This window comes from Lynx canadensis, chromosome F1 (genome assembly GCF_007474595.2).
Source record: "Lynx canadensis isolate LIC74 chromosome F1, mLynCan4.pri.v2, whole genome shotgun sequence".
Lineage (NCBI taxonomy): Eukaryota > Metazoa > Chordata > Mammalia > Carnivora > Felidae > Lynx > Lynx canadensis.
In genome coordinates, this window is record NC_044319.2 from 21,915,551 (window position 1) to 21,932,695 (window position 17,145).

General features: G+C 35.6%; 1 protein-coding gene across 1 annotated transcript in view; it reads left to right on the forward strand.

Moving 5' to 3' along the window:
* TPR (translocated promoter region, nuclear basket protein) overlaps positions 1–17,145 on the forward strand; it is a 64,419-nt gene that overhangs the window by 23,393 nt on the left and 23,881 nt on the right. Inside the window, 12 exon segments of the mRNA XM_030303366.2 lie at positions 58–210; positions 687–803; positions 6,018–6,221; positions 6,541–6,725; positions 7,398–7,545; positions 11,401–11,538; positions 11,636–11,767; positions 12,805–12,935; positions 13,880–14,090; positions 15,218–15,361; positions 15,697–15,895; positions 16,801–17,006. Coding sequence (XP_030159226.1) covers positions 58–210; positions 687–803; positions 6,018–6,221; positions 6,541–6,725; positions 7,398–7,545; positions 11,401–11,538; positions 11,636–11,767; positions 12,805–12,935; positions 13,880–14,090; positions 15,218–15,361; positions 15,697–15,895; positions 16,801–17,006 — 1,968 coding nt within the window.

Genomic DNA, 17,145 nt, shown 5'->3' on the forward strand with positions numbered 1-17,145 from the left:
TTGTATAATTTTAGATGTGTATAATTTTTGTATTCTATTACCTGGATGGTGGTAAAGGTGACAGAAGAAGTACGTAAGAATATTGAAGTTCGTTTAAAAGAGTCAGCTGAGTTTCAGACACAGTTGGAAAAGAAGTTGATGGAAGTAGAGAAGGAAAAACAGGAACTTCAGGATGATAAGAGAAAAGCCATAGAAAGTATGGAACAACAGGTAAATTAGATTATTAGCCATATCAATCTGTGTGTGTGTGTGTGTGTGTGTGTGTGTGTGTGTGTGTGTGTAAGGATTTGAATTAAGTAGCTTATTAGTTACCATCCAGTTCATTTCAACTGATACTGAATGGACACATATTTAACAATTTTAGTTGTATGTTTTACACTGCTTTGTAGGTCCATATGTGTTTCCTTTTGAGTATTTTAGACTACTTTATGGTAGTAGATATCAGTGCTGTTTTTTATAAGCCTCTCTGCCTGAGCATTAACTTTTGCAGATGTTAGTAAGGAGTGAACATAAGCCTGTGAAATTTGTGCAGTATTACTTCAAGTTATCTTTTAAATTTAGTAAGTCTGTTTGGGCCAGTAGGATTTTAAAAATTTGTCTTTAAAATAACCCTGGTTATTTTATTAATTATTACAATAATTGTCTTGCAGTTAACCCTGGTTTTAATTAATGTTCTTCTGATTTAGTTATCTGAGTTAAAGAAAACACTTAACAGCGTTCAGAATGAAGTACAAGAAGCTCTTCAGAGAGCAAGCACAGCTTTGAGTAATGAACAGCAAGCCAGACGTGACTGTCAGGAACAAGTAAGTGTTGATCATGTAGCCAGTTACTGAGAAATGAGGTTTGATCCTAGGGAGCAGTTCTTGGAGTATCTTACTGCATCTTGAGGATTGGTAAACCGTACAGAAATACAGTTATTTTCACCATTGTGGAACTTGCACTAAGATCAGCTGAAAAGTGTATGTGAAGACTAAAAGCAAATAGTGCAATAACCATTAACAAAGCAACCTTGACAAATGGGGAAAAATATAAAAGTACCAGTAATAGTAAAACTGAAATAGAATGGGAAGACGTGTAATGTTCTCATCTTTGAGTGGTATATGAATAGTCATTTGATTATAGTTCTTTATTGCTTATATATATGGTATGTACATGTATGAAGATTACATCAGAAGTGGAATACAGGGGAAAATACTTCAAAGGTAAATTAGACAAAAATTATCCTTGGCTTATTGCCAAACAGTGTAACATTGCAAATTAAAATAAAAGAATGTATCAATAATTCAATATTCAAATAAATTATTCTTATTTCCTTTTGTTTACTTTAAGTTTGTGTTTATGTATGTGTATGCACATGTATTTTACATATCGGAGTTGTTTTTAAGCTTTTATTTTATAAAGCCTGTTGCAAATTGTTGTATCATCTTCATAAGTTTCATTTTGAACAGTTCTTTCATATTTCTTCCTTGTTTTGAGTTTTTTTTTTTGTTATGGTGGTTGTTTTTTCTCCAATTTTATTTATTTTTTGGGATGGTGGTGTGTTTTCTCCAAATTTAAATTCCAATTAACAGTGTAATATAATCAGGTGTAGAAGGTAGGATCGTCACTTACATACAACACCCAGTGCTCATCCCAACAAGTGCTCTCTTTAGAGCATTACCCATCTAGCCCATCCCCCACCCCTACCTCCTTCCATCAACCCTCAGTTTATTCCCTATAGTTAAGAGTCTGTTTCTTGGTTTTCCTCCTTTTTTGCCTCCTGTGTTCATTTGTTTTGTTTCTTAAATTCCACATATGAGTGAAATCATATGGTATCTGTCTTCTTCTGACTCTTTCACTTCGCATGATAATTTCTAGCTCCACCCACATCATTGCAAATGGCAAGACTTCATTCTTTTTTGTGGTTAATATTCCATCATGCACGCGCGGACACACACACACACACACACCCCACCTTTTCTTTATCCATTTATCAGTCAATGGACATTCGGGCCCTTTCCGTAATTTGGCTATCATTGAAAATGCTGCTATAAATATTGGGGTGCATGTGTCCCTTCAGATCGGTATTTTTATATCTGCAGATACAAAAGGTATTTATAAATATCTTGTAGTGGTGTAATTACTAGGTCATAGGGTTGTTCTTTTTTAACTTTTAAGGAACCTGTACATTTTTCCAGAATGGCAGAATGGTTGTACTTTTCCATCAGCAGTGTAAAAGGGTTCCCCTTTCTCCTCATCCTCGCCAACCCTGTTGTTTCCTATGGTGTTAATTCTAGCCATTCTGACTGGTGTGAGGTGATAGCTCATTGTAGATTGGGGTGTATTGTTTTGTTTTGTTTTTGAGAGCGAGAGAGAGCACGCAAGCCAGGGAGAGGGGCATTGGGGAAGAGAGAGAATCCTAAGCAGGCTCCACACCCAGGACAGAGGTGGACGGCAGGGGTCAGTCTCAGGACTGTGAGATCTGGACCAGAGCCAAAATCAAGCACTTAACCTACTGAACGACCCAGGCTCCCCATCATTGTAGTTTTGATTTGTATTTCCTTGATGACGGGTGACATTGAGCATCTTTTCATATGTCTGTTAGCCACCTGGCTGTCTTCTTTGGAAAGTGTCACTTCATGCCCATTTCTTCACTGGATTATTTGTTTTTTTTGGATGTTGAGTTTGTTCTTTATATATTTTGGATACTAACACTTTATCAGATACGTTCTTTGCAAGTATCTTCTCTCATTTTGTAGATTACCTTTTAGTTTTGTTTATTGTTTACTTCATCGTGCAGAAGCTTTGTATTTTGATGAAATCTGAAAAGTTTATTTTTGTTTCTGTCTCCTTTGCCTCAGGAGACATATCTAGTAAGAAATTGCTACAGCCAATGTCAGAAGAGGTTCCTGCCTGTTCCTCTAGGATTTTGATGGTTTCTGGTCTCACATTTAGGCCTTTTATCCAGTTTATTTTTGTGTTTGGCATTAAGAAAATGGTCCAGTTTCATTGTTTTGCGTGTTGCTGTCCAGTTTTCCCAACACCATTTGTTGAAGAGACTTTTTTCCTTAGGATATTCTGTCTTACATACATCTGGGTTTTATTCAGTTCTGTTGACCTATGTGTCTGTTTTTGTGCCAGTACCATTATGTCTTGATTACTATAGCTTGAAATCCAGAAACGTGATGCCTCCAGCTTTGCTTTTCTTTTTCAAGATTGCCTTGGCTGTTTGGGGTCTTTTTTAGTTCCATACGAATTTTGGGGTTATTTGTTCTAGATCTGTGAAAAATGCTGCTGGTATTTTGATAGGGATTGCATTAAATGTATAGGTTACTTTGGATAGTATAGACATTTTAACAGTATTTGGTTTTCTAATCCATGAGTGTGGAATGTTTTTTCTTTTTGTTGTCTTCTGTTTCTTTCATCAGTGTTGTGTGGTTTTCTTGTTTTCACAGTACAGATCTTTTACCTCTTCGGTTAGGCTTATTACTAGATATCTCAAGGTTTTTGGTATAGTTGTAAATGAGAATGATTCCTTGATTGCTCTTTCTGTTGCTTCATTATTGGTGTATAAAAATACAACAGATTTCTGTACATTGATTTTGTATCCTGAAACTTTACTGAATTTGTGTACCAGTTCTAGCAATTTTTGGGTGGAGTCTTTTGGGTTTTCTATATAAAGTATCATGTCATCTGCAAATAGTGAAAGTTTGACTTACTCCTTGCCAATTTGGATGCTTTTTATTTCTTTTTGTTGTCTGATTGCTGTGGCTGGGACTTCCAATACTATATGTTAAGTAACAGTGGTGAGAATGGACATCCGTGTCTTGTTCCTGACCATAGAGGAAAAGCTCTGTTTTTCCCCATTGAGGATGATATTAGCTGTGGTTTTCGTATATGGCCTTTATTACGTTGAAGTATGTTCTCTCTGTCCTTACTTTGTGGAGGGTTTTTATCATGAATGGATGTTATACTTCATCATATGCTTTTTCTGCATCTGTTGAAAGGAGCATATGGTTTTTACCCTTTTATTAATGTGGTGTATCACATTGATTGATTTGCGAACACTGAGCCACCCCTGCAGCCCAGGAATAAATCCTACTTGATCACAGTGAATGATTCTTTTAATGTACTGTTGGATTTGATTTGCTAGTATTTTGTTGAGAATTTTGCATCCATGTTCATCAGGGGTATTTGCCTTTTTTAGTGAAGTCTTTGTCTGGTTTTGGAATCAGAGGGTAATGCTGGCATCATAGAATGAGATTTGAAGTTTTCCTTCCATTTCTATTTTTGGGGACAGTTTGAGAAGAATAGGTATTATTAACTCTTCTTTAAAAAAAAAATTTTTTTTTACATTTACTTATTTTTGAGAGTCAGAGAGACAGTGTGAGCAGGGGAAGGGCAGAGAGAGAAGGAGTCACAGAATCCAAAGCAGTCTCCAGGCTCCGAGCAAGGTGTCAGCACAGAGCCCATCGCGGGCCCAAACCTACAAAACGAGATCGTGACCTAAGCCGAAGTCGGACACTTAACTAACTGAGCCACCCAGGCACCCTGTTATTAACTCTTTAAATGTTTGGTAGAATTCCCCTGGGAAGCCATCTGGCCCTGGACTTTTCTGTATTGGGAGATTTTTTATTACTGATTGAATTTCTTTGCTGGTTATCAATCTATTCAGGTTTTCTGTTTCTTTCTGTTTCACTTTTGGGAATTTAATCTTTCTAGGAATTATCCATTTCTTCCAGGTTGCCCATTTTGTTGGCATATAATTTTTCATGATCTCTTAAAATTGTTTGTATTTCTATTGTGTTGGTTGTGATTTCTTTCATTCATGATTTTATTTGGGACCTCTTTTTGATAAGTCTGGCCAAGGGTTTATCAATTTTACTAATTTTTTCAGAGAACTAGCTCCTAGTTTCATTGATCTGCTCTGATATTTTTTTGTTTGTTTGTTTCTCTGTCATTTATTTCTGCTCTTTATTAATTTCCCTTCTGGCTTTGGGCTTCATTTGTTCTTCTTCTGGCTCCTTTAGGGATAAGGTTAGGTTGCATTTTTGGGATTTTTCTTTCTTCTTAAGATAGGTCTATATTGCTGTGTACTTCACTTTTGTGATTGCTTTTGCTGCATCCCAAAGATTTTGGATCATCATGTTTTCATTTTCATTTGCATCCATGTATTTTTTTATTTCTTCTTTAATTTCCTGGTGGACCCATTCATTGTTTAGTAGGATGTTCTTTAAATTCCATGTATTTGTGGCCTTTCCACAATTTTTTCTTATGGTTGACTTCAAGTTGCATGGTGTTGTGGTTGGAAAATACGCATGGTGTGTGGTGGTGTGATCTCAGTCGTTTTATACTTGTTGAACCCTGATTTGTGATCCACTGTGTGATCTGTTCTGGAGAATGCTCCATGTGCACTAGAAAAGAATGTGTATTCTGCTGCTTTAGGATAAAATGTTCTGAATATATCTGTTAAGTCCATCTGGTCCAGTGTGTCATTTAAGTCATTGTTTGCATGTTGCTTTTTGCTTAGATGACCTGTCCATTGATGTAAGTAGTTAAAGTTCTCTATTGTTATTATATTATTATCAATGAGTTTGCTTATGTTTTTTATTAATTGTTTTATATTTGTATGCTTCCATGTTGGGGGCATAAATATTTACAATTGTTAGATTTTCTTGTTGGATAGTCTCCTTTATTTTAATATAGTGCCCTTCTTCATTTCTTGTTACAGTCTTTGGTTTAAAGTTTGGTTTTAACTGATACTGATAGAAGTATTGCTATTCCGACTTTTCTTTTGACTTCCATTTTCATGACAAATGTTTCTCCATCCCCTTACCTTTCAATCTGCAAGTGTCTTTAGGTCTAACATGAATTTCTTATAGGCAGCATATTTCATTAAATAGATACAGCATAACTTCTAAGTATTTTATTTTGGTACATTTAGATTTTTAAAGAATGTAATGTGCATCTTTTCAGAAAATACTGACTAGCCTTATGAGTTTTTAATCTTGTGTCAATGGGGAAATAATTTCTTACAGGCTAAAATAGCTGTGGAAGCTCAGAATAAGTATGAGAGAGAATTGATGCTCCATGCTGCTGATGTTGAAGCTCTACAAGCTGCCAAGGAACAGGTTTCCAAAATGGCATCAGTCCGTCAGCATTTGGAAGAAACAACCCAGAAAGCAGAATCACAGTTATTGGAGTGCAAAGCATCTTGGGAAGAAAGAGAGAGAATGTTAAAGGTATTATTATACATCATGATAGAGTATTCTGGAGAATTTAAAGGTATGGGGGTTTTTAAATATACATTGATTGGAAAATCTGCTGTTATTGTTTTTTATTTATTTATTTTGAGAGAGAAAGAGAATAAGCTGGGGAGGGGCAGAGAGAAAAGGGGACAGAGGGTCCAAAGCAGACTACTTGCTGACAGCAGAAAGCCTGATGTGGGGCTCAAACTCATGAACCGTGAGATCATGACCTGAGCTGAAGTCGGATATTTAACCGACTCAGCCACCCAGGTACTCCAGAAAATCTGCTATTATGATAGACTCTTGTTTACAGGATGAAGTTTCCAAGTGTGTGTCTCGCTGTGAAGATCTAGAGAAACAAAACCGATTACTTCATGATCAGATTGAAAAATTAAGTGACAAGGTTGTTGCCTCTGTGAAGGAAGGTGTACAGGGTCCCTTAAATGTCTCTCTAAGTGAAGAAGGAAAATCTCAAGAACAAATTTTAGAAATTCTCAGGTAAATCCAATAATATTCTTAATGCTTTATTTTGTGGTATAGCAAGCACTGTGTGATGTAACTATAAATGCATAAATTAGGGAAGTGGGGGTTATCTGCTATTTATTTATAAAGCTCGTTCCATTCCTATTGGCCAACAAACCCACTTCTACCCTATCAGCAGTCACTTTTGACATTTAGACATAGGCCACGCTAAAGATACGACTTTCAGTTGAATCTGATAGTAAGAACTTGAGCGAGTTCTTTGAAAAACTAAATGCCTTTCAATTTTTTTTTTTTTCTGATGTTTATTTTTGAGAGAGAGACAGACACAGAATGCGAGTGGGGGAGGGTCAGAGAGAAAGACACAGAATCCAAAGCAGGCTCCAGGTTCTAGCTGTCAGCACAGAGCCCAACCCGGGGCTCAAACTCAACCTGTGAGATCATGACCTGAGCTGAAGTCGGCTGCTTAACCAACTGAGCCAGCAGATGCCCCTCAATTATTTTTTTAAAGATACACATTTCTGAAGCCATTGTCTATAATAAAAAGCATCTCTCGTTACTTATTAATGAAAGCATGTAAAAATAGTTACTAAAGTGAATAGATTTGTCATCTTAAAGATTATCCAAGTTTTAAAATGTTGTGTTGGTGGCATTTTTTTTACTCAAATAAAATTTTATATATTCCTGTAGATTTATACGACGAGAAAAAGAAATTGCTGAAACCAGGTTTGAGGTGGCTCAGGTTGAGAGTCTGCGTTATCGTCAAAGAGTTGAACTTTTAGAAAGAGAGCTGCAGGAACTGCAGGATAGTCTCAATGCTGAAAGAGAGAAAGTCCAGGTATGTATCCCAAGCTTTAAGAAAGCAGTTATTTATTTATTTTTTTTTTTAATTTTTTTTTTTTAACATTTATTTATTTTTGAGACAGAGAGAGACAGAGCATGAACGGGGGAGGGTCAGAGAGAGGGAGACACAGAATCCGAAACAGGCTCCAGGCTCTGAGCTGTCAGCACAGAGCCCGACGCGGGGCTCGAACCCACGGACCATGAGATCATGACCTGAGCCGAAGTCGGCCGCTTAACCGACTGAGCCACCCAGGCGCCCCAAGAAAGCAGTTATTAAATCAAGAGAGCACATTTCAGTTTCTTGAGACATAAAATTTAATCTGAAATAAGCGTTTTTCCTATACTCTCAGATTATTAAACGTTATTAAATAGTGGTACAGTGTAATGGTAAAAGACTAGTGGCAATCAGACTGCCTAGTTTAAAAAAAATTTTTTTAATGTTTATTTCTGAGACACAGAGAGACAGAGCATGAGTGGGGGAGGGGCAGAGAGCGAGGGAGACACAGCATCCGAAGCAGGCTCCAGGCTCCGAGCTGTCGGCACAGAGCCTGAAGCGGCGCTCGAACTCATAAACCGTGAGATCATGACCTGAGCCGAAGTCGGTCGCTCAACCGACTGAGCCACCCAGGCGCCCCTTGATTGCCTGGTTTTAAATTCTAGCTTCATACCGTTAGATGTGTGTCTTGGGTATATTATTTTCCCTGCTCTTAAATTTTCTCATCTGTAATATTGGGATGATAATAATAAGGATTAAGTGAGTTCAAGTACGGGAAGCATTTAGAAACATGTCTGGTGCATGGTGAGTGCTTAAGTAAATTTCAGTTCTCTTTTTTATTATTATAGTTGTCATATGTATGTCAGTAATTATTCTGGGATAAAATTGTGGGTAGAAACTGCTACAGAACATTTTTTCCTCAGCAAGGAGCAAAAAATAGTCAAAACTGTCAACCAAGAAAGGAAAAGAAGTTGCTGAGGTGAATGGATGGTCACAGCAAAAGCTCAACTCCTTAACCCACGCTACCACCCAGAAGCTTACAATTGCATGTGCTCATTCTAAGGAGATTCAATAATAGAACTTCACATCTGGAAGGAAGGAAATTATGACCTTTACTCATTTATCTTCTTTTAAATGATAGTTGGAATGGCTGTTAGACAAAAGCCATCCAACCCCAGGGGAAAGTGAGTAGATTTATGGGGTTTATATTTTCATACAGAAATGAAAAGTTTCAGAATTATATCTTGACAAAAACCCATTCAAATATATCTCGTAATATATAAAACCCTCCAATCAGTGGCATTAACATTTGGAGGAAAAAAAAGCAGAATCAGGATTTTTAAAAAGATGGCATATTCTCTCAGTGTTCCTTCCGGCAAATAATACTAGAAAACGCCCAACCAACAAAGTTAGATGGGAGAACCAGCTTTTACATACAATAGAAAGAGTCAAGAAATATCACACGTTATATAAAAAATAATACCCAAACATGAACAGTGTAGGATGGTAACCCTGTATCATAGCTTTTTCTTTACGCACACTTTTTTTTTGACTATATTAAAAGGCAATAGTCTGACAATAAAAAGGCTGCTTATGAAATACTGTTATATTAAACTTTACTTACAGGATGTTAAATCCTTAGAAGTAAGGATTTAATTAAATTAATGGAAACATCAATTGCTCTTCAGATTTGAGAGTTACTGCTTCAAAAGGTGGTTTTACACGAACACTGAATTAAAAGAAACAAAAAAACTTTAGAACACAATGAATTGCTTTAATTTCAGTATGCATCCACATCTCAGCAATCAGTGGTCCTGAACAGAAAAGTGGAAAACGACAGCAATTTGCCAGGAAATCAGGCCCACCAATATCAGGGATCTGCTGTGTGCACGTTCTTTCTTAATCTCTGCTGAGAACCATGAGAAGCAGCAGCACCAAAAGCAAAGTATGCACCGAATTCAGGGTTCTTTTTGTTCCATTTGTCAGATTGCAAATGAGACCCAGGTGGATGGCAAGGATCAATTTTTAAAAGCTAATGCAATTCTAGGAAAAGAAAACAACTCATTCAGGGGGATTGTGTGTGCTTGTAAGTGTCTTCTGTGGCCTTTCTCCAAGTTTAACCACCAACAAGATTGAGGGCTGGCAGGTTTGAGTACCCCTGGTGACTGTTACTTTCACTTTGTCAAAACCTGAACTAAAAAAAATCCATGTTTTGGGGCACCTGGGTGGCTTAGTCGGTTGAACATCTGACTTCAGCTGAGGTCATGATCTCGTGGTCATGCGTTCGAGCCCTGCATTGGGCTTGCTGCTGTCAGCCTGTCAGAGCAGAGCCCACTTCAGATCCTCTGTCCCCCTCTCTCTGCCCCTCACCCACTTGCGCTCTCCCAAAAATAAATATTAAAAAAAAAAAAATCCCACATCATTTAATAATGAAAGCCAAGTACGGCAGGGCTGAGGATCCAATATTCATTATCAAGCTGGTGGAGAGAGAGTAAATGTGGTTCCAGTACTACACAAGGGAAGTCTGAAATTCTCTCCAACTTTACCTGATGGCTTCTAGCCAAAGCAAGGAAGTGTCATGGAAGGTGTTCAGTGGTGATAGTGTAAAAATGCACTTGAGGAAGAAGAAGGAAAACACAGTCCTCAGTTAAGGTTGGGGAGAAGATATGGGGAAAACCCTGAATTTGTCCCCAAAGGCCATTTTCAGAGGGGATTAGAGGGGGTGCTGTCTATGCTTCAGTAAGAGGTGGTAGTAGAAAGTGAAGAAAGGACAATGGCTTGGAAGTGGGGGGGGGCATCATCTAAGATTTTAAAAAAGAAACCAGAGATGCAGCTAGAGCCCCCTCCCCCACCACCACACATAGCAGTAGTCCCACAGGCTCCAACCTGAAACCCCCACTCCTCTAGCAGGTCACCCCAAGCTGGAGGGCTGTTGCAGGCCATGTAATCAGCAGAAGGTGATTGTGTGATATGTCTTTTCACAGTTGAGTTAGATGGGCCCCACCAGTTAGGATTGGAATCAAAGTATACTTTCTTGATCCCAGAAGTTCAACTATGTGGACAGTGGTTATGTTTGACAGGATTTGTTAGAGCATAACATATATTTCAAATGGACAAAGAAATTAGAATTGCTTACAGTATCTTAAGATAAGTTGCTTTTGAATGGGAGTTTCCCTTTTAGTACTTTGAGATCTACAAGACATATCTAGAAAATTAACTACTGTGAAAAACGAAGACTGCTTAAATCAAGGCAGCAGGGCGAGGAGGAGGAAGGCCTATGGTTTTTCTTTTTGATTGACTGCTATAACACTATCCTCTGACCCGAGCCATAGCTTTAAAAATGGTGAGGAAATAAAGTAACATGTAAAAGATGGATAATTACACCCAATGAGAACAGAACAGAGAAGTTCGTCACCGTTGAAGAAATATTCAGTAGAATTGCTCAAAACCAAAGTGATGAAACAACTGAATGAAATGAAGAATTTCTAAACAGTGGGGAACATGGTGGAGGGGGAATAATATCATTTTAGAACTATTAATAAATTCAGTATACCAAGAAAAAGAATAGAGAAAGATTAATAGATAATAGAGATCTGGATTAATGTTTTTACCCAGTGTTAGAACTGATTATTTATTAGTGGGATTTTTATCTTTTTGTTTTCATCCCTATAATTTTAAACTTGTAGTTAGCCTGCATCACAGAAAAATAAACATGTACAACTTTCAAAAATTTCCATTTAAAAGCTGACATTTAAATCCTTTTTACTTTTTGTAGGAAAGATTAGAACTGGTAGGAAAAGATAAGTCTTCACCTACTGTTGGATGTTGGTATACACGTGTGTTTGAAATCTTTAGGTAACTGCAAAAACAATGGCTCAGCATGAAGAACTGATGAAGAAAACCGAAACAATGAATGTAGTGATGGAGACCAATAAGATGCTAAGAGAAGAAAAAGAGAGGCTAGAACAGGATTTACAGCAGATGCAAGCAAAGGTTTGGGACTTCCTAATCAAGAGTAAACACATGTCATTTTTAATAATGTTAGAGTTTTTACATCAGATGTTCAAAAAAATACTGGCACTATTTTCAGGTAAGGAAACTGGAGTTAGATATTTTACCCTTACAAGAAGCAAATGCTGAGCTGAGTGAGAAAAGCGGTATGTTGCAAGCAGAGAAGAAGTTACTAGAAGAAGATGTCAAACGTTGGAAAGCACGTAACCAGGTAAATGCAATTAAACATGGAGGTGTTGATTTTTTAAATAATAGGACAACATTTAAGAGGATGAGAAATGGCTAATTTATTTCTTTAAATTCCAAATTTACGCTTTTCCTGTATCTCTAAAATATTTTTGTACATGAAAAAAATGAATTTATCTAGCTGATTGAAGCACTTTAAAAAGACTTGTTCACTGAAAACTTTTTGGGGGACAAAACTGTATAATTTTGATTTAGAGGGTTAGAAACTCCAGCTCCATATTTAAACAAAAGATTGGAAATCTGCCTTGCCCGATAGTAGTTATGCAATTTGTGAGAGTTCCTTAATATTTCCGAGCCACTTTTCATTTTACAAAAAGTTTAATAAATGTAAAGCAGTTCACTTAGCACCTGGCTCCTAGAAAATGGTCTAGAATAGTAATTGTTATGATCCGAATAGGGTTATAGAATTTTAGAGCCCATTTTTTCCTGTTTTTATCACACAAGCAATCTGAAAAATAAGAAAGGAGGGTGATCTTCCCAAATCTAGATATGTTCCTGGTAAACTTCACTGCACTGTTTCCTGACTCAATGGAATCAGTTAAATTTAGTTTATTTTTATGCAGTTGTAATGATTTATAGACATTTTTTCCTTGTAAATGTCATTTTAATGAAAGTGGATATTTAATATTAAAAGCTTATAATTTCATATTTTTAAGTTGTAATGATTTATAGACATCTTTTTCTTGTAAATGTCACTTTAATGAAAGTGGATATTTAATATTAAAAGCTTATAATTTCTTTAGATTCATTTATTTGACTTGTTTGTAACTATTTTGAAGTATTTGTTTGCAGTTATAAAAAAATAATGCATAATGACGTTTATTTCCCTTTCCCATTTTGGCTAGGGATTTTAGGTAAATAAACCTTCAATCTTATTTTATAGTTTGGTACTTGATCACCATGTATAAGACAGCAAACATAATTAGATATGCTGCTATTTTATTATAGTACATTAGTTTCATAAAACCTATATAACCATATTATGCGTTTTTGCTATTCTAGCATCTAGTAAGTCAACAGAAAGATCCAGATACAGAAGAATATCGGAAGCTCCTTTCTGAAAAGGAAGTTCATACTAAGCGTATTCAGCAGTTGACTGAAGAAATTGGGAGACTTAAAGCGGAAATTGCAAGGTATATGGAAAGAAATCTTAAATTCTATATTAATATATGAAATCTTGAGTTTATTTCTACTCTTTATATATTGACTGCCCAAGTGCTTCCTGAGTTAGAAAGAATGAAAAGTGCTGCAGCCTTTACATGTGGCTTTCCCTTTATTACTTTATGGAGCCAAGCAAGCAGTAATTTAATTTTATGCTTTTATGTATATGATTATTACTTTTTAAAAATCTACATTTTTGGTATGAGTCTAAACCTAAACGTATTTATTTTCTTAACAGTTGATAACTTTTGCAAGCAGGTTTTTCTTCTTTTGGTTAGCATTTATTTATGAGTATTTTGAAAGTGTTTAATAAAGAAAGTTTTTAAATAAGAAATTTTTTAAAATGAACTTACAATGAACTGATGCCTTTTTAAAGTTAAGAAATTTAAAATTAAAATTAATGTTTCTGAGACCTTTTTTAAGTTTAAATTTTAGTGTTATCTATTTATGTTAGCTCCTACTTCTGTAATACTTGACAGCTTACAGATTTTTCTCACGTATATTCTTTTGTTTTATAGCAGTCTGGCATTTTAAGTAGGAGAGATAATAATTAGTACTTAATGAGGAAACTGAGTTTCAGAAAGGTACCCAAGATCACAGGTAGTAGTTGTTAAACCCATACTCTTAATTCAGGTCATGTGATTTCAGATTCAGTTTGATAAAGTACAGGGGTTTGCAGACTATAACCTACATGCCTGTATTTGCACAGCCTGTAAACTGAGAGATTTTCACATTTTTAAAGTACTGTAAAAAAGAAAGGACATGTGACAAAGACTACATGTGGACTACAAAGCCTAACGTATTTACTCAACACCCAATATAGTAGAAATTATGTATTTTAGTATCAGGCAGAAGTGGATTAAAATCTGTGTACTAACATTTGATTATTTTCTCCTTTATTTTTTTGTTTGTTTAGATCAAATGCATCTTTGACGAACAACCAGAACTTAATCCAGAGTCTAAAGGAAGACTTAAATAAAGTAAGAACTGAAAAGGAAACCATCCAAAAGGACTTAGATGCCAAAATAATTGACATCCAGGAAAAAGTCAAAACTATTACTCAAGTCAAGAAGATTGGGCGTAGATACAAGACTCAGTATGAAGAACTTAAAGCACAACAGGATAAGGTATTTTGAAGTAATTTTCTTTATGTTTGTATGTTTGTATATATAATTTTTGACATACACAACTTTGTTTTATACGCTTTTACTCATGTAATAAGTTTTCTTTATAATTTTTATTTATTGGTTTTTAGATTCTGAACATAACTATAAGTTTATATATGATTATTTGGTTTAAGATATCTCTTTAATTTGCCTCAAGTTACACTATAAATTCATGAAGAAATTTTAGTAAATGCTTTGTTATTTTAGTTCAGTGTTCCAACTTCAAAAATTTTCCTTTTTCAGACCTGTTCTTCTAACTTATTGCTGACTAAAATTGTGTATATAAAAAATGATAGTTCTTTATAATTAATCAGATTTTATTACAGTTTTACATAAGTAATGTATATTAGCCACCTATCAAAAGGAATTGTTTAGTTCTTGTAACATTTTGAATCTGAATTAATTCCCAGAAGTAAAAACAAACATATGTTAACTTAATTATATATTTAGCACCTGTTAGATTAGAAAATGTATTTTGAAAATCCAAAATGCAGGATGCCTGGGTGGCCCAGTCAGTTGAGCGTCCCTCTCTCGATTTCGTCTCAGGTCATGATTCTAGGGTCATGGGATTGAGCCCCATGTCACGCTCCATGCTTAAGATATTCATTCATTCATTCATTCATTCTCTCTCTCTCTCTCTCTCTCTCTCTCAACCCCCTCCCTGTCCCTCTATCCCTCTCCCTGACCTAGACTTGCACATGTGTACTCTTTCTCTCTCTCAAATAAAAAAATAAATAAAATGTAAAAATATCCAAAATTATTACCCCTTAGTATTGACTGCATTAGCACTTGAGTGCTTTTTCACTTAATGCGTTATTGTGAAAATATATTTGTATGTCAGAGATCCATTGATAGTGCAGCATCATTTTGATTAGATGGCTATTATCCAGTTGTATAGAAGACTCTAACTTGCTTAACTAATACATCTTACTTTCAGACATTAGAGTTATTCCATAGAAAATTCACTTATGAATACCTTTTAAGATAAATTTCTTTGCATAGTTGTGATTATTACCTTAGATGAACTTTTGGAAGTGGAATTATTGAGTATAAATGTGGAAGTATATTATTACTGTTTGTCATCTTAGGCCATGGAGACTTCGGCTCAATCTTCTGGAGACCACCAGGAACAGCATGTCTCAGTCCAGGAAATGCAGGAGCTCAAAGAAACCCTCAATCAAGCTGAAACAAAGTCAAAATCACTGGAGAGTCAAGTAGAGAATCTGCAGAAGGTATGACTGAGAGTAGTGAAGAGTGTATGTGTCCCTAATTGTTTCCTTGTTAAATACTTGAAATATGTGTTAAACACTGACAGTTTCTCTTGTCATATGGAAGCATTTTTGTTATCTTTTTTATGGATATTTATCTTTTATACATGAATGATGTGTGTGTAAATAGTATCTAATCGTCTTCAGGTATCCACTTGAATGGTTTGACCACATTTTACATTTATATTTCCATTTAATCTAAATAAGCAAATTAATAAGTTTTACATGTTAAGTCTGCAGGGTGTACAGTTTATATTGGTATAATTGAATTACATGAATACTTTGCTTTCCTTTAAAAGACATTATCTGAAAAAGAGACAGAAGCAAGAAATCTGCAGGAACAGACTGTGCAGCTTCAGTCTGAGCTTTCACGACTCCGCCAGGATCTTCAAGATAGAACCACACAAGAGGAGCAACTCCGACAGCAGATAACTGAAAAGGAAGAAAAAACAAGAAAGGCCATTGTAGCAGCAAAATCAAAAATTGCGCATTTAGCTGGTAAATTTCTGTATATGCCAGAGTTTGAACTTAAATATTAGGTTGATTTCTCTTAGACACAAAATTAGAACAGTCTTAATTTTCAAATGATGAGGATGTCCCTGATCTATTTATGAAGTTTTTCCTAATTTTTGGCTGGTAATAGGAAGTACTGTGGTCCTTCTCCTTTATTGTGTGTCTGTTTCTGCCATCTGTTGGGAGATCCTTTGGGTCCGCTGTGTGCTTTGTCAAGAGGCCCTTCTGTAAATTCCTACATAGCATTGGCTCTTACTAGCCCAATGATTTTTCTGTGCCTTACTTTTCTGGGGGCTCCTCCAGGCCTTTGTGGAGAATATCATGTCCGATTTGTGAAGGACCCAGTGCTGGAATGCTTGGGAACTAATTGCACTTTGCTTGCTGTTCTGCTTAGTGGGTAAATAAAATGCCCAATCATCTGGGTTTTATTGTAAGCAATTTTTTTAATGATCTGTATATAGTGTCCCCAGCAACTTACTTCATTAAAAACAAAGTAAAGTTACCTGATTATTTTTAAGTATGTTATAGGTTGTATGAAATGAGAATTTTGGAATTTATAACCTTGTATTTTAGTAATGTATTGAAATATTAAAAGCTATATTTATAAAAGGACTTACAACTGACTACAGTTTATGCTGTATCCTTTATCTTTATGAGATCTTAGAGATAGTTACACATTTTTATGGTACAGTATTTTTTATATTGGAGTAGTAAATATAGATCTATGTAGATATTTATTTATTCAGATGTATTGTGTATTAGAATTAATTGTAGATGTTAAAGCTAAGGAATAGAATCTGATACAACCTTTGTGTACCTATGAAATGCATAAAAGTTCTTTACTTCCATTGTTTGATTATAATAATAGAATCACGTGATTTCTTCTTTAGGTGTAAAAGATCAGCTAACTAAAGAAAATGAGGAGCTTAAACAAAGGAATGGAGCCTTAGATCAGCAGAAAGATGAATTGGATGTTCGAATGACTGCTCTTAAGTCCCAGTATGAAGGTCGAATTAGTCGCTTGGAAAGAGAACTCCGGGAGCATCAAGAGAGACACCTTGAGCAGAGAGATGAGCCTCAAGAACCTACTACTAAGGTAGTTAGCTAATTCTGTGTAAATGACAAGTCATTTTGTCCTTGTACATTGTGCTTGAAGGTGTCTGATGATTTAGAGGCCTTTATCAGTAAATTTTGGCTAAACAAAGTATACAGAGAGAATTAATAAAGTAAATATT